General features: G+C 39.4%; 1 protein-coding gene across 11 annotated transcripts in view; it reads right to left on the reverse strand.

Moving 5' to 3' along the window:
• Positions 1 to 12,862: 12,862 nt before the first annotated feature.
• The window catches only part of BMAL2 (basic helix-loop-helix ARNT like 2), a 93,794-nt gene continuing 85,852 nt past the window's right edge, over positions 12,863 to 20,804 (reverse strand). For 10 of the 11 annotated variants that reach the window (XM_057299483.2, XM_057299482.1, XM_034936133.3 and 7 more), the window contains one exon: positions 14,190 to 19,038. In XM_057299483.2, the coding sequence (XP_057155466.1) occupies positions 18,902 to 19,038 (137 nt within the window). In that variant the 3' untranslated portion in view covers positions 14,190 to 18,901. Of the gene's footprint in view, positions 13,348 to 14,189; positions 19,039 to 20,804 lie in introns of those variants that run through there. The other variant, XM_063593133.1, reaches the window with a different exon arrangement.

Genomic DNA, 20,804 nt, shown 5'->3' on the forward strand with positions numbered 1-20,804 from the left:
GCTTTGTCTTTTTGGCGAGGTCATGGTTTCCCATTTGCTTTTGTTTCTTGTGAGTATATGTCTACGTCTTTGCATTGAAGGATTAGTTATTCAAGTTACTGCCTCCTTTTCAATTCTAGGTGACCTTAAGCTAAGGTTCAGCTTGGCTATAATAAATGGTTGAAGCACTGCCTGTCCCAAATGGGGAAGGTCCCAAAGGGATTATCCCAGCAGTGTGGGAATGCTGGCTAGGGTTCGTGCCCAGGGGTCCTGGGGAACATACCTCCTAACAGCCACTTTTATCTGGTGTCTCCTTTGGCCAAGTTACAGAGCAGAGTTTCTGGGCTGAAGATGGTAGCCCTGCCTCCCTAATTGTCTCTGCCTATCCTTAGGGATATCTCTCCCATGAAACAGTCCTAATGCTACTTGTGGGTTAAGGCAAGGACAGTTCTCCTGCCAGAAAAACCAAAAAGGTGAGGAAACTTATTAACCACCTCAATTTCACTTTTCCAGTGCAGAAACCATAAGTTGGATGGGGATTTTCCATGTGGTTCATGTCTTGCAGAATGGGGTGGAAGGGGTATTGCAGGTGCAGAAGTCTGGTTCTCCTACCACTGTCTAAGAGTTCTTCCATTTCTCTGTGGCCCCAGGAACTGTCTCGTCCTCATACTTGAGCTCTCGTTTGTTGCTGGTGAAGATCTCAGTCCTATATATTTGTTTGTTTGTTTTTTTGTTGGGGAAATGGTGGGTGGGTGGGTGGGGGGAGAAACCAGCTTGCTTCTGTGTGGCCATTTTGGAACTGGAAACTCCAATCTCCTGTATTTGCTAAACTGGCAACTCTAACCTGTAAAGGATTGATACAGATAGATGAATGTTTGTTGAAGGAATGACTAATGTAGTTGATCAGATGTATAGAGTAAGACGGAGAGATGAGTGAATGATGTCTTCCAGGTTCCTGGTTTGGAAAATGGGCAAATATCGGTACCCTTCAGAAAAATAAGGACAATAGAGGAAAAGCAGGTTGGGGAAGAAAGGCAAAGTGATGAATTGCATTTTGGACAAGTTGAAGTTAAGTTCTCCCTGGAACATATTAATAGATATGACCAGTAGGCTGTTGGCTGCATTGCTCTGGAGCTAAGGAGAAGATCAGGGTGGAATCATAGGTTTGAGAGTTATCATCAATTAATGGTAGTAAAGCTATAGGAGTGGATGAAACCATAGAAAATAAAGCAAGTAGAAAGCAGGCCTAGGATGAAGCCTAAAGGAACTCTGACATTTGAATGGCCAGCGGGTTAAAGGAAAACCAGGAGTGAGATATCACAGAAGCTGAGGGAGGAAGATTCAAGAAAGGGAAGAAGTGGTCTGCAGTGACTAACATTCCAGAGAAATAAATGTTAAAGAACACCAAGAGGTCAGTGGTGACCTTGAAGAGAAGCATTTCAGTGGAGGAGGTGAGACAAGAAGTGAATTGGAGGAGAAGTGAAAGCAGGAAGCCTGGGAGTGTAGGCAAGTCTTATAAAAACCCAACTGTGAAGAGGAGGGTGGTCACTGGAGAAACACATGGGGCCTAAGGATGATTGTGTTTGTGATCAGAGTAAAAAGAGAAGGTTTAAATGCACAAGGGAAGGATTTAGAAAAGAGGGAGATGTTGAAGATACAAGAGAGGGAGACAGACTGAGGTGTTGAGGGGAAATCAGATACAGAGCCCAGGTGAAGGGGTCTTTGGACAAAAGGAGCTCTCTTCCATATTGACAGGAAGGAGGCTGGAGCTGCGCATGCAGGTGAACTGGTAGTTTAGGAAAAGGAAACTGATTTATGGCAGGAGAGCTCTGTGCATAGATTCTTTCCCCTAAAGAACCCCCTTCCCTTTGTGACCTGTTCATGCCAGTTGTACTTATAATATTTAACAATGTGAGCTGAAGGAATCAATTTAAAATAAAATCGAGTGAAATAAAATCAAACTAAATGAAATCTATGCTTTGGGAAAATCCTTTAAAAGGTGAGTTGCTACTTTTTTGGGTCAAAGTAGGTGTGGGCAAAATCAACCATAAAAGTTTGGATTAAAAAAAAAACCTCAAAATTGTGTAGGACTTTCACCTGTATTGCTTTACCTAAAAAGTCCAAATTGGACATCGTCAATGATAAATCATTGCCATTATTTTTGCAGAACTCCAATTTAGGGACCTTCTCCAAAAGGTGTTGGCTCTAACTCAGATGATTAACAAATGGATGCCCACTATGTTTTGTTTTTGTTTTTTGAGACAAGGTCTTTCTCTGTCACCCAGGCTGGAGTACGGTAGCACCATCATAGCTCACTGTAGCCTCGAACTCCTGGGCTCAAGTGATCCTCCCGCCTCAGCCTCCCAAAGTGCTGGAATTACAGGTGTGAGCCACTGCACCCAGCCCCACTTATGTTTTAAGTTAAAATAAAATGTCTACATCATATATATGTTTCTTTTTTGGTGATTTCCTGCTTTAATAAGCCTTTTCAGCTAATGTAACAATGGGTAGTCCCAACCACATCCCATAAGGGGGTTTCTGCTGTACTTTCATGGTGAACATGGCAAAGTGATATGCATAGTCATCTTTTGTAAGGGCAATGTGGTGACATGGAAAGTTTGAAGAGAGTGAAAAAGTCTGAAATTGCTGTTAATAGGGAATGGGCAAGACAACTGGCTTCATAAATATATGTAGCCTTACTGTCATGCCCTATGTACCTATATCTAGCCCATTACCAGGAGGGGCACCATCTTACCACCTTACTCTTAGCTAGCTCACCAGGAACATACCTGGGGGTCAGTGGACGGAGCTTTCCTTTACTTGATCCATCTGGGTCAAGTGGATGGAGTGGATGGAGCGTTCCTTTACTTGATCCATCTCATTACTTTTAAATTCATACAGAGTCAACCTTAGCTAGGCACCCGGAAGCTCATTCTTTCCCTGACCTCCCTCATTCTTTCCTTTCTTTTGTTTTCTTCTTTTCATTTCTTCCTCTTTTCTTTTCTACCCCTCTCCTCTTCTGCTAGACCCATCCTGTGAATGCCCCCACCATGGTCAGGGCTGGAGGAAGGATTGTTCCTGGCTGCATTCTGGCAGGACAAATGTGGATCCATCTGGTTGGTCACTCCTTAGTTTTCCATATGGTTCCCACCCATCCCCTACACTTTCCATTCTCCAAAGTGCAGTATTAATAAGGTAAAACCAAACCAAAAGAAAACAGACAAAGCAACCTTTGTGTTGTTAATACTGATGAGCTCCCCACCCAAGGTGAGTGCTGCAGACTGAATGTTTGTGTTTCCTGATTCATATGTTGAAATCCTAACCCCCACTGTGATGGTATTAGGAGGTGGGACATTTGGGAGGTGATTAGGTCATGAGGGTGGAGCCCTTGTGAATGGGATTAGTGCCTTCATAAAAGGGGTCTCAGAGAGCTACCTTTCTCCTTTTCTATCATGTGAGGACACAGCAGGAAGACAGTTGTCTATGAACCAGGAAGTGGAACCCTCATCAGATACTGAATCTGAGACTATCTTGATTTTAGACGTCTCAGCCTCCAGACTGTGTGAAATAAATGTTTGTTGTTTAAGCAATCCAGTCTATGGTATTTTTGTTATAGCAGCCCAAATGGACTAAGACAGTAGGAATGGAAAAGATCGAAGTGGGTGAAAAGAAACAAGAACCCCACGCTGCCTCATTGAGGCTCATTGGTGGGAGACCATGAATTTATACAGAACTGTGACTTTCTCCAGAGATGCCTGGTATCTCTAGTGTAGAAATGGGGTCACCAGAGAGCTGAACTGACCCAGAGCTGGGAATTTTTGGAGTCACTAGAGCCAAAGATAATGGGGCCAGGAGGTTGAGAACATTGTCAGAGTAAGTGAAGTGATAACCTTGGACCAGTCTGGGTAGGGAAAGAAGAAGAATGAGAGAGAGAAAGAGAGAGAGAGACAGAGACAGAGAGGAGAGAGATGGGGGATGGGGGGGAGAGAGAGAGAGAGAGAGAGGTAACAAAGCAAAATAGGAATCGGATGAGTGGTGGCATCAATGAAGATAAAGAACAAACAGGAGAATGTTTTTTTCCTGCCCCTTTTGACAGAAAGAAAGGAAAACTACCTCTTTAGAGTTTAGAGTAGGGGTTCTCCATTATGGGGGCGGGGATTTTGCACCCCACCCTCCCAGAGGACATTCGGCCCTGTCTGCAGACATTTTTGGTTGTCACAATTGGGGGGGTTGCTGCTGCCATCTAGTGGATAGAGACCAGGGATGCAGCTAAACAGCCAACAGTGCACCGGACAGGCTCCCACGGCAAAGAATTATACAGGATGTATAATTAAAGAATTATACAAATGTCAGTAGTGCCAAGGTAGAGAAACCCTGCTCTAGAAAACGTGTCACTGTCATCTGAAAACTGAAGCACCCTTCAAAATGGGAACATTACCCAGGAGTATAAAACGTGCCTGGCTAGGGAACCCCAGCTTCTCAGCACAGTTTACCTTGCTATGAAAGAGAATGTGAAGGTCTCCAAGAGGACAGGGAGATTTCAGGAGCCCCTTGGAAGGTGGTGGTTGTGAGTGGAACCTTCCATGGCCTGGTAGCAGGTGCCGCCTCGTGTAGCAGACAGCTTCCTACAGACACTCCCTCAGTCACTGTAGCTGCCCATGGTGTGGGACATCCCTTCCATCTCTAGAGCAAACATGCTCTCTTATTTGACTTAGAGTACCCCCTTCCCTTAAAATGTCCTCTATTTATATAAGTTTGGACTATTTCCATAGCTGGGGAATGGCTACCTTATTTTCTCCTTAAGCTGCCACAGATATTACTAGTAAACTTTGCAGTATTTTTTTTCTTGTTTTTTTAAATAAACTAATTGTGTAAATCCAGTGATAAAAAAGAATGGATCTTTTTCAGTTGGTTTGTTTTCCTGAAACATATCTTCTTTTTGTGTTCTAAAGATACATAGACAACTTCTGTACTCAATTTTGCTACAGAAGGAGGGTCATTGTTCGACAGCTCATTAGATGTTATATTTGGAAAGCTGTCTCTGTATTTTGCTCTTCAAATGTGAGGAAATTCTATTATTACTAAGATCACAAAGAATAAGAAGCCTCAACAAGTCTAGATAAAATGGACCAAGCTAATACCAGACACAAAGCAAGCAATAGTTCTCTAACAGTAGCGTGTCTCAGAATCACGTAGAGGGCTTATTAAATGTTTCTGGGCCCCATACTCAGAGTTTCTGATTCAGTGGGCTCAGGTGGGGCCCAGGAATTTGCATTCGTGACAAGCTCCCAGATGACACTAATGTTATCAGTCTCAGGACCACATATTAGGAACCACTGTAGATTCCGACATTTATTTTTGATGGATTCTGTTTTGGCGCTAGGTTATGTTTCAGAAATCAGCTCTTTATTTTTCAGAACCACATAGCATGTTACTCTCTAATGGTTGTTCTTGTGACCACACACCTGAGATTGGAAAACATTAAGCTTTAAGATGTTTTGCACAGGGAGGTGGGAGTTGCAGTGAGCTGAGATGGCACCACCGCACTCCAGCCTGGGTGACAGAGCCAGACCATGTCTCCAAAAGATGTTTTGCAATCTTGCATGTTCAGGGCAACTGTTGGTATGATTTTTAATAACTTTGCTTATTTTCTATGACCTCTTGAGAAGAAATATTTTAATAATAAATGCTCACCAAAACTGTATCTATGTAAACACATAATCTAGAGTTAAAGGAAGAACGGCCTCTAGGCAGTAGGCCTAAGCAGCCATGATTCCTCATTTGTGTAAAACACCAGCTAGATATCCAATTAATAATGACTTCATTCCTTTTGTGGCTTAGTTTTTCAATATTTTTAATCATTATAGTTTAAAATAATCACTTAAAGTTGGGTAGAGTTTTAGAATTTCCTTTCTCCTGACACTTTTGCAATGTTCATTCCTGATTGAGAATATGATATGTATGTGTGTGTGTGTGTGTGTGTGTGTGTGTGTGTATATATGTATATATATATATATATATGTATACCGCATATCTGCATCTGCCCATGGTGTGGGACATCCCATCTCTAGAGCAGATGCCCTCTTATTTGACTTAGAGGTAGCCCCCTCCCTTAAGATGTCCTCTTTCTATTTATATAAGTTTGGATTATTTCCATAGCTGAGGAATGACTACATTATTTTCTCCTTAAGCTGCCACAGATAATATTAGTCAACTTTGCAGCTGTACTCTTATGCTGTTAATTTTTCCTTCTTGTTTTGTTAGCGACCAATCCTCTAAATCTAGTGATAAAAGAGAATGGATCTTTTTTAGCTGCTTTGTATTCCTGAAAATGCTAGCATACACACACACACACGTATATATTTGTGTACGTGTATGTTTTTTTCTTGTTTTTTAACCTTTAAAAATTATACATTTTTGTGGAGACCAAATTCCACAAGATAGTTACAATGTAGAATAAAATTGACTAACATTTTCCAGAGAACTGACACCAGCTATAAATGGCCATTCTGTGGCAACTACTGGAGAACTGCTTCAATAATACTATTTCATACAAATCTAATTTCATAGTATTTTAATAGAAACAATATAACAAAAATGGTTCTGTGGACAAATCAATATAAAAAATGAGGATTAATCAGTGAAAGAATTTGTCTGGGAGGATTTCTCAGTGAGTTTAATATGCTTGTAATCATTGTGAATCTGCAGCTATGACTGTTTTTCAACGTGACATGTTTGGAGAATTCTGCTTTAATGAATATGCTTTTGGAAGTGTTTTTGAAGACATAATGACAAATAGATTTCATGTCATGTGTCACCTCAGTTGATCATGAATGGTTGCCTGGAGCTCTGTGTTGAAAAGGGTTCTGAAGCCCATTTGGGTTCAACAAGAAAAACGTGGTATTTCTTTAGCTGCACCTGCTGGAGATGTGGAGAGGATATGGTACAAATGCTATCCCTCTTTTAGATATGAACAGGGATGGTTCTTTTTTTCTGTCTCCCATTTCTTCTTATATAGTTGTATAAATTCGCCTCTCATATTTACAATGCTGAACTGAGTAATGATTTACAAATACAATTTTCATACTACATATTTCAAGACATTTCCTAAGGTTTTCAAAATGTATTTCATGGCATTTGTTAAAAGTTTCTAATGTATTTTTTTTCCAAAATAAGTAGGACACGTGCTTCAGCAACTGAGATAGAAATAGACACCAAAAGCACAAGCAACAAAAGCAAAAATAGACAAGTAGGACTGCATCAAACTTAAAAGCTTCTGCACATCAAAGGAAACAATAAGTGGAGTGAAAAAACAACCTATGGAATGTGAGAAAATATTTGCAAATCATGTATCTGATAGGGTGTTAACATCCAGAATATATTTTTTAAAACTCCTACAACTCAACAAAAAAACCAAATAACTTGATTTAAAAATGCACAGAGGACAGAAGATATACAAATGGCCAACAAACATCGAAAAGACACCCAACATCACTAATCATTAGAGAAATGCAAATCAAAACCACAATGAGATATCACTGCACACCCATTAGGATGGCTACTATCCAATAAACAGAATAATAGGAGTATAACAAGAGTTATAACAAGAGTTGGCAAGGATGTGGAGAAACTGGAGCCCTTATGCACTGGTGATTGCAATGTAAAATGGTGCGACCACTATGGAAAACAATTTGGAGATTTCTTACCTTAAAAAGAAAGAAAAAGAAAATGGAATTATCATATGATCCAGCAGTCCCACTTCTGGGTATATGTCCAAAGAATTGAAAGTAGGATCTTGAAGAGATATTTGCACACCCATGCTCCTGGCAGCATTATTCATAATAGCTAAGAGGTGGAAGTAACCTAAATGTACTTCAATGGATGGATGGATTTTTTAAAAACGTGATCTACAATGGAATATTATGCAGCCTCAAAAAAGAAGGAAATTCTGTCACATGGTACAACATGGAAGAACATTGAGGCTATGATGCTAAGAGAAATCCAGTCACAAAAAGACAAATACTTCATGTATTTGTATTTAAAGTATTCAATCTTTAGAAACAAAGCAGAACGGTGGTTGCCAGTGGCTGAGGAGAAGAGGAAATGGTATGGAGTTTCAGTTTTGCAAGATGAAAACATTCTAGAGATCTGTTGCAAAACAACGTGACTACAGTTAACCACTAAATGTGTGGTTCAGTAGTGTTAAGGTAGTAAATTGAGGCCAGGTGCAGTAGCTCATGCCTGTAATCCCAGCACTTTGGGAAGTCGGATCACTTGAGATCAAGAGTTCAAGACCAGCCTGGCCAACATGGCGAAAACCCATCTCTACTAAAAATTTAAAAAATTAGCTAGGCATGATGGTGCACACCTGTAATCCCAGCTACTAGGGAGGCTGAGGCAGGAGAATGGCTTGAACCCAGGAGGTGGAGGTTGCAGTAAGCTGAGATCGCACCACTGCACTCCAGTCTGGGGCAACAGAGCTGTCTTAAAAAAAAAAAAAAAGATAGTAAATTTCATGTGTTTTTTCATAACTAAATATCTTTGGTAAAAGAAATCGCTGTGCATTGAGTTCAGGGGGTTAGGGTCCCTGAGAGCACACAATAAATCAAAGGTTTATCAAAATCACAGTTGAGAGCATGCATCAAGCTGCTCGGGTCTGGATTCTAACTCCACTGCTTATGAGCGGTGGGGTAACCTTGTTAAGTTACTTAACTCCTAAGCCCCAGTTTGCTTGTGTGTAAAATGGGGGATAATACCAGCATTTATCTTCAGGATTGTTAGAAGGCTTAGATTAATACATGTAATAGGCTTAGAAACTGTGCCAGCCACGGTAAGTATTTAATAAAGGTTCGATTTTATTCTTATTCCCTCAAAATTTCAACAACGCAAGAGAATTCAGATTGTAGCATTGGGCAGATGGTTCCAAGAATAAACGTGTTGGAATTAGATTTCTATATATAACAAAAGTTTAAAGGAATGCTAACACAGCCAAACTGTTCCTGAAAGTTTGGTTCTAACACAGTGGAACCTCCTGGGTTGGAGCAATTCTCCGGCCTCATTGGTGGGTAGTCTGATGAATTAAAAACTTTAAAAGGAAATGTTAGAGTCAGAAAAAGCCACTATTCCCTCTGTTTGCTTATATTTTATAAACAAAATATATAGAACTATATTTTATAGTTTGAACACTTTTCAGAAAATAAGAGAAGAAAAAGTGATATACTATCACATAATGGAAAGATCAGTATCAAACTCTGCGGTGTTTATTAACTTAAACAGTTTGGTACTGGTGAAAGAACAGACAATCACATTAATTCAACTCCCTGCCCACCACCACCATTACTTCATTTCAAAACGAGTACCAGAATATACAAGAACTTAATCGATGGTAATGGCAACATTTCGAATCAGTGGGAAAAGAAAGGACTAGTCATTGAAGAGTTGTGGAGAAAGGGCATAATATTTTGGAAAGAAAAATAGACTCCTGTATCTTATTATAGGCCAAAATAAACTTCAGCTAGATCAAAGACTTTAGTATAAACTATGAAACCACAGGACACCTAGAAGGAAACTGAGGTGTGTGTTTATTTGATCTTGGGCTGGAGAAGTTTTCCCTCCTAAGCATAACAACAAAGAAATTAAGCAAGAAAAATCAACATATTTAACCACATAAAATTAACTCTGGAAAGAATGCTGAAAGCAAACTGTTTTTTATGGCAATTGGGCAATTTTGATTTGGCAATTGCACTCCAAGAAATTCATTCTAAACAACAGGAGAGAGGTGTACAGCATGTGTGTCTGTAGAAGGGATGTTAGCTGTCATATTACCCACAATAGCAAAACTTTCCGACATCCTAAATGCTTCATAATAAAGAAATATTTAAATGAATTGTTGACTTCCTATTCTACACTCATTCTGGGCCATTCATGAAGTGACAATAAAAGTATACTTAGAAACATAACTATAAATATGATAATCAGCTAAAAAAAGGTGTAAGTGGTTGCTCTGGAGAACAAGAATTAGGGCTAAGGTGGGGACTATTTTTTTTTTTGTAATTTTATGACTTTAAATGCTATCTGACTTTTAACCAATATACGCATTACTTTGTACAATTTTATTATTCTTTTTTGTATTAAACAGTAGGATTCTAATTTTAAAAAAGTCATTAGAATACAAAGGCCTTGAAAAAAGAGAAAGACTACTCAAGTGTTGACTATGGTTTTTCACTAGGTGGTAAAATTTTTTATTAGGTGATTTTTATTTTCTTCTTAGCACCTTTATATAATCCTGAATTCTCCAAAAATGAATGTAAAGTTCTTTTACAAACAGAAAAAAAATTTAAAAAGCAATCTGCTACTAATACGTTACTACAAAGAAATAGTGTCTTTTTACTCCGTAAGTTTTAATTATTTTACATATAATCTATGTGTCCATTTTCTCCCTCAAGAATAGATATTTCAGACACTACAACTGTGTTTTGCTTGACCTTTGCTAAATCAAACTGAACATTCATGGGCTGCCAAATAATTTAATCATCAGCTAATTACGTGCTATTTGTCTACATGTCCCTTCTGGTAGATGGGAAACCTTTTGGGTGATTGCTCGGTCAACAAAGTATTAAATAAAATTTTCAAGGGCTCTAGTAAGTTTTAAGTTGATGTAATATAGGCATCCCATTTTAGTGTAGTTTTGTAAAAAAAAAAAAAAGTACATTTATTTCATGTATTTACCCCCAAGGTAAAATGTAACAGGTTTCCTCCTGGACAGGAGTAAATGTGAGAGGCATTGCCTTAAAGTCAGCCAGGAGCCAGGAGTGTCTAAGAAACTGTCATTCCAAGGCCAGAGGTATACAGCTGGACAAGAATTTAAGACAACTCTTTACTGACTCCCTCAACACACAATGCCTTAAGCAATGGACAGAGTCCTCCACAGTGACTAGTGGCTGAGTATTTAAAAAACAAAAAAGGCCAAGATTAAGATTAAAAAGGTGTGACACAGCTTTCTCTGCCTTGCCTCCCCTCCTCAACAAAAAACAACCAAAACAGCCAAACAAAAAGATTGAGGCTCACATACTGAAAGTGCCTTTGCAAAAATTATGACAGTGAGAAAAATCTGACATAGGAAAATTATGACAGTGATAGAAATCTGACCTAACCAGCTCCATCTTGCTTCTAACTTCCAAGGTGTCCTTGTTCATTCCTGGGTGTAGGTTGAATTAACTTTGGGAGGGATTTAGTTTATAGTTTAACTTTGAAACAAAGATGCTAACAGCCCCTCCCTGAAACAAAACCACTCCTTCCCTGGGGACCAGACTGCCTTTGTAAAACTAACAAATTATTTACAAGATCAGAAATTATGGCTCAGGAGTATTCCCAACCTCCCCAATTGCTCCTGTGGATAACATCACTATTGTAAAACCTAACATTGGTGTTCAGAGATGTTTCTGATGAACCAACTGGTGTCACCCACAAGGGTAATCCGGTTCAACTAGTTCTGCAATCCCATCCAGGAACAGAAGACAGCAAGAAAAACCAGCTTCAACCCCGTATGATTTCATCCTTAACCCGACCAATCAGCATTCCCCATTCCCTAGCCTTCTGCCTGCCGAAGTATCTTTAACAAACTCTCACCTTCAAACTCTGGGGATGGCTGATTTGAGTAACAATAAAACTCCAGTCTCCCATTTACTTGGCTCTGCGTTTATGAAACTCTTTATTGCAATTTCCCCATCTTGATAAATCGGTTCTATCTGGACAGCAGGCAAGAAGAGCCCGCTGTGTGGCTGCAGTACCTACACCAATTCTAGGGAGTCAACCATCATGAATTACAAGAGGTTCTCTTGTCCCTTCTGCACATCCCTTCCCCTCTCTGGACCCAGGCTGTCTGGCTGTTGGCTATTTCTGATGTCTTTTCCCCTTCAAGGGTGCCTTTAAAGTTCATTTTAATGTATTTAATCAGAATTAAAATGTTATAAAGGGAAGGCAAAATAAGCAGTAGGGTAGGCAAAATAAGTAGGTAGGCCTCCCTGAGGCCCTCTGTTCCCTACTCTACTTTCCTCAGAAGAGCCCTAGAATAAGAGGTCTGTGGATACGTCCATTTGTTGTTTGTGAATGGCAAGATCAGCGGTTCTCAAAGTGTGGTCCCCAGGCCAGATGCCTCAGCATCACATGACAACTTACTGGAAATGCAAATTCTCAAGCTCCAAGTCAGACCAACTGAATCAGAAATTATGGGCGTGAGGAGACCCATAATCTGTGTTTTAACAAGTCCTCCATGTAATTCTGATGCAAATAAATTTGAAAACCATTGGGCTGGATAAATAGGAAAAAACTGCCAGAGTATAACATATTTTGATGACTCTTCACAAGCAAAGTTAAAGCCTGACCTTCCCATACTCTATTAGCACTTTGCACATCCCTTTAAAGTAGCAGCTATCACATTCTATAGTTACTGCTTTCCACTGTCTTTCTACCAAACTGTGGTCTCTTAAGAGCAGGGACTGTGGCGTTTTCAATTGTCTCTAAGAGCATAGCACAGGATAAATAAGTGCTTACATTGAAACAAATGATGTCATTTATTAGGAACCATTTCAACTTTCTTTTAAAATGCCTATAGATGTCCCCCTTAGCAAACAAAATTGTTTACCTCTTTGTGCTGTAGATATACGTCTTCCCAAACACCCTACCTCAGTTGGGTTCTCTAGGTACTTAACGCTTTCCCATTGGTTATGAATTTATACTGTTATTTGGGTTAAACTTTTGCAAGGCTTAAATTACTGTTATACTACTTATATATTTGTTTGCTATATAGTCTCAGGAATTTTTTACTAACTTAATGATGAAGCTTCTCTATAACACTAATTTCCAACATGTATTATCATACTGTAGAGCTTATAAATTAACATATAATGATCATTGTTAAAATTACTGTCAGACAATGTGTAAGCACTTTACGTAAGCTAATTTAATCCTCACTAAAGCTCTGCAAGGGTATTTACAAATGAAGTCTACTTTACGAATGAAGAAACTGAGGCTCAAAAGCTTCAGTGTGCCGCTCATCTCAGCTTTCTCTCCCATCCTCCATACTCACATATCCAACTATCTACTAGACATCACCTGAACACAATTTGTCTAGAAGTGATGCATCTTCTACCCCAAAGTTGTCTCTCCTCATGTAACTCTTACCTCTTGAACAGCACTGCAATCCAGACCCCTGGGGCCAGAAACTTGAGTCATTGTTCACTGCTTTTGCTTCAACATTTCCCATATGCAATTGGTCCTCAAGTTCTTGCCATCCTACTTCTGTAATACAAATCTCTTAAATCTGTATCCTCTTCACCTTCACAGCCTCTTGTGCTGGCAGTGGGAGACCTGGGGAAGAGGAGAGTCCAATGTGTTGGAAGATCCCCATGGGAGATCCCCAGATTCCAACAGGGCTGCCTCGCCAAACTTCAACCCAAGGTTGGGCATGTATCACAGCCTGGCTAATCTGTATATTCCAGCCTGTTGACCTGGAAAGAACCTACTGCTTATTTTGCCTTTCCTTCCTAACATTTTAATTCTGATTAAACAAATTAAAATAAACTTTAAAGGCATCCTTGAAGGGGAAAAGATGTCAGATGCCAACAGCTAGACAGCCTGGGGCCTGAGGGAGGACAGGGTTATCTGCAGAAGGGACAACAGAACCTTGTAATTCATGATGGTTGACTCCCTAGAATTAGTGTAGATACTGCAACCACACAACAGAAAGTCCAGGTAGACCAAGTTGATCCAGAGGCCCAGTCAATGCATATTTGCATGTGAATTACTAGGAAATAGAGAGGCTCTCTTTCCATTGAAATTGTCAGGTATAAGAACAATATATGCTTGGAACTTCTGAGTGTCATTATGCGGAGAGGGTCCACCGGAAGATAAAACCAGCTCATAGGAAAGCAAAGCTGAGGGATGGAATGAGGAAGAGGCAGAAAGGGAAGAGGAGAGAGTCAGAGGGACAGATAAGGCTGATGACGTTGGAGTCTGACGTGAGCACAAGGAAACCTTTACTGGTTAAACCACTGAGATTTTGGAGTTGTTACAGCAGTTAGTATACCCTGGGGAACATACCCAGAAATATATATAGTAACAGAGTTCAATGTACCCCTCTGCCCAGTGGTTTGAGGGCACTGGATGGTTTCCTTAATCTATGTTTCCACATTAGAAAGTAGTTAAGGGCGCACTTTTCGGAGGAAGTTTATTAAATTAAAAAAAAAAAAACTACAAATGAGTAATTATAAAATATAATTTCACTCTTTTCATTATTTACCACAAAAATTTAAAAATACCAATATACAGACAAGCACAGAAAAGAGCTAAAAATTGTATAAAAGACAAATCTAAACTCAAGAATATATGAGAAGTGACGTACACCATACACTCTCAAGTGAGTTCAGAAAGCATGTTCCGTGCTGGACAGGTTTTCTTTCCAGGTCAGTTTTTATTGGCACCACACCTGGAAAGCTCTCTAAGCCAAAGTTCTTATGTGTCAGGATCTTCCTAGACCTCCCTTGGAAAGCATTTCTCATAAAACAACTCACACCAGACAGGCTGACTTATTGTAGGCACAAAAATCATAAATGCCTCTCACAGGCCCCATGGAGCTTGGAAAAAAAAGATCTGCTAATGAAAGCATTACAAAAACGGAAAAGTGGCACCTAGTGGCCACTTAGCAGCTTTTCTTTATGGCTTCTAGCTAATCATAGATGTCGGCCTGTCTGCCCGTAACATTGTGCTGGGCAAGTATGAGTCTCCAATTCCAGAGCTCAGTGATGACCCACCTGAGGGGGAGATACCTCTTGGCAGCATGATCTGAAACTGGACACTACTAAACATGGTCTGGGAACTAAATATTGGCTATTTCTTGTACCTGTGCCCCGGATTTTACGGAGATCCCTCAAAGACTATGACGACAAAGACATCCTTTTCTGTCGTGACACTGTAAATAAACACTTTCCTTTAAATTCCATTTATTTACTAAAAGTCTCTATTCTGTACTTTCCTGTTTGTCTTTCTGTTTCACAATAGATTTCTAAATTTAGTGATGACCATATAACTCATTTCACTTGATTCCAAGTATCATCCTGTAATAACACATCTGATATTTTAAAGTTTATTATTTTCAAAAGTTTAAATTTGGTAACATGGATAGACTTGTTATTTGATCTTAACAGATTCAAGGATCAATAAATAATTGTTCTTCAAACATGGTATTTAAGGAAAAATATCCTTATGGTATAAACTTTGGTCTACTTCAATAATAACCACTTAATACAATGTTCTAGAGCAGCACTGTCCAATAGAAATATAATCTGAGCCACATGTATAATTTTATTTTCTTCTAGCCACATTAAAAAAGTAAAAAGATACAAGTAGAACTAATTTTAATGTTTTAATTCAGTATATCCAAAATATCATTTGAACATGTAATTAATATAAAATTATTAATGTGATATTTTACATTCTTTTGGTAATACTAGTCTTCAAAATCTGGTATGTATCTTACATTGATAGCACACCTCACTTTGTACTAGCCACATTGCAAGTGCTCAGTAGCCACATATGGCTAGTGGCTACTGCACTGGACAGCACATTTCTAGGTTCCACCCTAACACCCAAGTCCTGTGGACTAGAATCCCAGAATCAGAGCTGGAAGTAAACATAGAGATCAAACCTCCTTTTAAAAATGAGGACGCTGAGGCACAGAGTTTAAATGGCTTGCATGAGGTCATACAGCTAAATTCAGCCTCAACAGGGTCTTCTGATTCTAGGCACTCTTCCCACTCCACTACATTACTGTAGTGGTAATTCTTAGGGTTAAAAAAAGTGTAGAGTAGGCCGGGCGCAGTGGCTCATGCCTGTAATCCCAGCACTTTGGGAGGCCGAAGTGGGCGGATCACGAGGTCAGGAGATCGAGACCATCCTGGCTAACATGGTGAAACCCCATCTCTACTAAAAATACAAAGCAAAATTAGCCAGGTGTGGTGGCGGGCGCCTGTGGTCCCAGCTGCTCTGGAGGCTGAGGCAGAATGGCGTGAACCCAGGAGGCAGAGATGGCAGTGAGCCAAGATCGCGCCACTGCACTCCAGCCTGGGCGATAGAGTGAGACTCCATCTCAAAAAAAAGAAAAGAAAAGTCTAGAGTACTGTTTTTATGATACTTTCGTGCAATTTGTAGATATATTCTTTCTCACGAAAATTCAAAAAATTGACTTGTAGGAGAAAAAAGGAACATAGTGTATACCATAAAAATATGTCACTTCTAACAGCAAAAATCAAATTTAGTAGAAGAAAACTAAAACATTTTGAAGGAAACACAAACCTTAGGAGAGCTACGGTATCATATGATGCATGGATTAGATTCTGAGTCCAGGACAAAAGGATCTACAGAAAAATATTAGAGCGAACTAATAAAGGATCAAACCATGCACAGAGTATTCAACTGGCTATCCGCCCACTGGTCTATGGAATTGAACAGCCCCTCCTCTTGCAAAGAGAAAAAACTGCCACTGTGCGAGGCAGCACTGGTCTCCCTCTAGAAATTCTGCCTCTCAAATCCTGGCATCACGAGGGCAAGTCTGCCCCCATCTGCTTTTGAGGCCATCCAGCCATGATGGCCTACCCTGCCACCCCTGGCTTAGGCAGACTCTTTGGAAGCCAAGTCTAACCTGCAATGGTTCAGTCCCCTAAAAAGTGATATTGGTAGGCAGGCCCCTCTGCTCAATTTAGAGAACACAGGGGATCTTTCATACTTCTTTACACTTAACTATAACGCCTAGGCTGCTGCACACCAATTCTCCCCATCTTGTAGGATTTCTTTGGCTCATTCTAAACCTGATGTCTCTCAGGTCCTCAAGTGTCGGACCAGGAATGGTGCCGACCCTCCAACATTGCTGGGACACTATCAGTTCAAGAGGACAGTGTGCCAATACATCCTTGCCCACGCAGCCCCTGCACATTTCACACTTGAAGGAAACATTTGCTTTTGGTTATTGTCTGTTGGTATGTTTGTCATTAACATGTCTGACAGAAGTTCTAATCTATCACCTACAGCTAAAGAAATAGCATGCAGGGTCAAAATAATGCTTTGTTTTGGCGAGGGGCTCCGAGGGAAATTTTCTGGAAAGATGTAGCACCATATAGAACAGGAAACTGGATTTGAAGCCCACATAGAAGTCTGAGGGCTGCCCCATGAGTTCCCAGCCTATCTGACTTTCATTTGCGAGGCACAAGAGAGAAAATATGGGAGCATACTTGGCAAGCTATGAAGAGCTACTGAAGCAGAAAGTGTTATAAAGTATGATCCCCGAGAAGGTAGACATGCAGTATTTTAAATAATCTTAATTCTTATACTCAATTTGAGCCACCTCTGGATTAATTACTGTTAAAAATGCTCTCCAAATTTTAAATTATAACTAGAAAATTGGTTTTAAAATTATTTCTCATTGCCTCATAATTTTAAACATGTACTTGTCATTTGTTTTATTACCTTTGGTTACAGGCAATAACTGTAATTGCCTAATTACTTAGAAAGCTACAACTAGTTCCTGGGTCAGTTAGTTAATCATTTAACCTGTGAGACCAATGTTTTCCCAAATGTGTATAAAGAAACTGGTTTATATACATTAAACATTTAAAACTCTATGAATTTAATGTGTGACTTTACACAAGACATTTAATCTGCCCGGGCCTACTTTTTTCCTTTAGGACGAATCTATCCCTAAGTATGTTTCCAATGTCAAAAACCTAATCTATCTATAGTAGAGATCTTCAGTGATTATATTAAATCTTTTTTTTTCTTTTTTTGAGATGAAGTCTCACTCTGTTGCCCAGACTGGGGTGCAGTGGTGCGATCTCGGCTCACTGCAACCTCTGCCTCCCAGGTTCAAGCAATCCTCTCGCCTCAGCCTCCTAAGTAGTTGGGATTACAGGTGTGTGCCATTAGGTCATGAGGCCTTTGCGCTCATGAATGGACTGTCATTATCGTGGGAGTTGGTTAGTTACCTCAAGAGTGAGTGCCTCGGTAATTTTTTTTGTATTTTTAGTAGAAACAGGGTTTCACCATATTGGCAAGGCTGGTCTTGAACTCCTCACCTCAAGTGATCTGCCCGTCTCAGCCTCCCAAAGTACTGGGATTACAGGCGTGAGCCACCACGTCTGGCCTATTAAGAGTAAATCTTATATGCAGAGGTTAATCCCCAAGATCTAGGGCCCAAGATCCTTCCTTTTCTGTAAGGAAAGCTGAAACTCTTTTGACTTTCTGAATTTTAAGTAAGAAATCATCTCACTTAAAATTCATCTTAAAGTGCTCAACTGAGCATAAATATCCCAGCTCTGTGCTTGCCTAAGTCTCCAAAGATCAAATACAGTATTCAATGTGATTATGACTATAAATTGCACTGTCCCTTTAAATGTTCAAGTACTCACTGTTTTCTTGAAGTGTGTAAGCCCTATCCTCAATTAAGGAAATTCGCAAGGAATGGAAAATGTTCCAAATTATACAAACCTACTATTATAAATGAATCTTAGACACAAAGGAAAACATCAATATATTACATTACCTCAACTAAAAAAAACTGCATCAAAAATAAAACAAAGCCAAAACAATATGTAAGTAGTATTCTTGGTTAGAAATATTGTAGCAAAAATATGGCAACTAGTGGATTATAAGCCATTTCACTGAATAAAGGAGTCTATAATAAACTTGGTTCTCTTGGGAGGAAAACATATTTCCCCACATCCCTGTGACAGGAAGATGCAAATCTATAAAAATTGGTAGAACATTAATAAAAGATACAAACAATATCAATACAGTACTTAAGAATAGTTGAGACAGTTTTTCGTAAATGAAATGCTTTAAAATGTTTCTCATTTTTGGAGATAAAAATCAAAGGCTAGAGGGTCCACTGGATGTCACTGAAGTCCCCAGGGTCTCCCAGGCCCCCCTCTGCTTCTAAGTAATTCATAAATGCAGCCATGGCTGTGTCATCATTGTCACATAGGGCATCGAAATCCAACTGTGCACCATCACCTATGAATTAAAATACAGGCCTATGTAAGTAAAGGTGATCAGTAAAGTCATACATTTCACACACTTTGAGGTTAAAGAATGATTGTGATAAAAAAATGGCAAAGCAAGGCTAGAAAACCATAAAATGTATTTTTGAAGGCAAAGTATATATCTTAAGCTGCAGACGGCTGATGTATTTTTAAATGGGTTACCTAGTTTTATAACAATCTTCTGTCAGATAAATTGCACCTAATTCATCTGCTACAGAGAAGTAAGCTAGTCTATGAGTTTTCTAATAGGAAATTACACTGCTGAAGGGTACAGACTCTCAGAGAGCTGGAAGGAAGCTAGGGAATTTAGTGTATGTTTGTGTGTGTGTGTGTGTGTGTGTGTGTGTGTGTGTGTGTGTGTGTGTTTAAACCCTGGAAGGAGAAAATTTAATTTGCTTGTGAAAAAACCCTATCTGTTTAATACTGAAATGAGAAGCCTGAGACAAAAGCATCTTCTAAAGATTTGGAATTTTCTTATAAAAGGGAGATAAATCAGATTTTTTATTGAAAAAGGAAGTAAGTAGGAACCATGGAGATGATAATTAATTTAGAGATAAAAGGTTCTAAAAATTAAGGGTTAAAATGCAGATAAAGACCAACCAAAGGTTTGTATATATGTGTCAAAGTACAGTGGAACTTCAGATAATAAATATATGACTCTATGTGTGTTTAAAGTGGATATCCAAATTCCTTCAAGTCCTTTGCTTCTCTTTAGTGTATGCTTTAGCAGAGCAATGTCAGTCATGGAGGATAAGAAACTATATACAATAGTTTGAATTTGTCCACTAAAATTCATGTGTTGGAAACTTAATCCCCAATGCAATGGTGTTGAGAAGTGAGGCCTGATACAAGGTAATTAGGTCATGAGGCCTTTGTGCTCATGAATGGACTGTCATTATCATGGCAGTTGGTTAGTTATCTCAAGAGGGAGTTTGTGATAAAAGTGAGTTTTCCCACATCTTGCTTTCTTGCTCTTACCCTCTCTTGCCCTTCTGCCTTCCGCCATGGGAAGATGAAGCATGAAGGTCCTCATAAGATGCCTGCACTATACTCTTGGACTTCCCAGTCCCCAGAACTGTGAGCCAAATAATTTCTGTTTATTACAAATTACTCCATCTGTGGTATTCTGTTATAGCAGCATAAAACAGATTAAAATACCACGTCACTCAATTTACTTGATCTGGACTTTGCATAAACATTGTTAAAATGAATGATTACATCTTAAACTTTTTTGACTTCTATCCTTTATGAATTCTCGGTAATTCTTGGGAATGGACCTTTTTTCCTAGATAGAAATACCTTGGTTTTAATTAAATTGTGTATTTACCAATACTCATAGCTGATTCCATTGATAACTGAATTCTTAATGACAGAACCATTAAGTAACATCCTTTTTTTTTTTAGATGGAGTCTTGTTCTGCCACCCATGCTGGAGTGCAGCAGTACAACATTGGCTCACTGCAACCTCCACTTCCCAGGTTCAAGCGATTTTCCTGTCTCAGCCTCCCGAGTAGCTGGGATTATAGGTGCCTGCCACTATGGCCAGCTAATTTTTTGTATTTTCAGTACAGATGGGGTTTCACCATGTTGGCAAGGCTGGTCTCGAACTCCTGACCTCATGATTCACCTGCCTCGGCAAGTGCTGGGATTACAGGCATGAGCCACCATGCCCAGCCAATGGTAGCATCCATTTTAAGATTGAGTACAATTATTGTTATTTAGAAGTTTGAACAAAAA

This window comes from Pan paniscus, chromosome 10, assembly GCF_029289425.2.
Source record: "Pan paniscus chromosome 10, NHGRI_mPanPan1-v2.0_pri, whole genome shotgun sequence".
Lineage (NCBI taxonomy): Eukaryota > Metazoa > Chordata > Mammalia > Primates > Hominidae > Pan > Pan paniscus.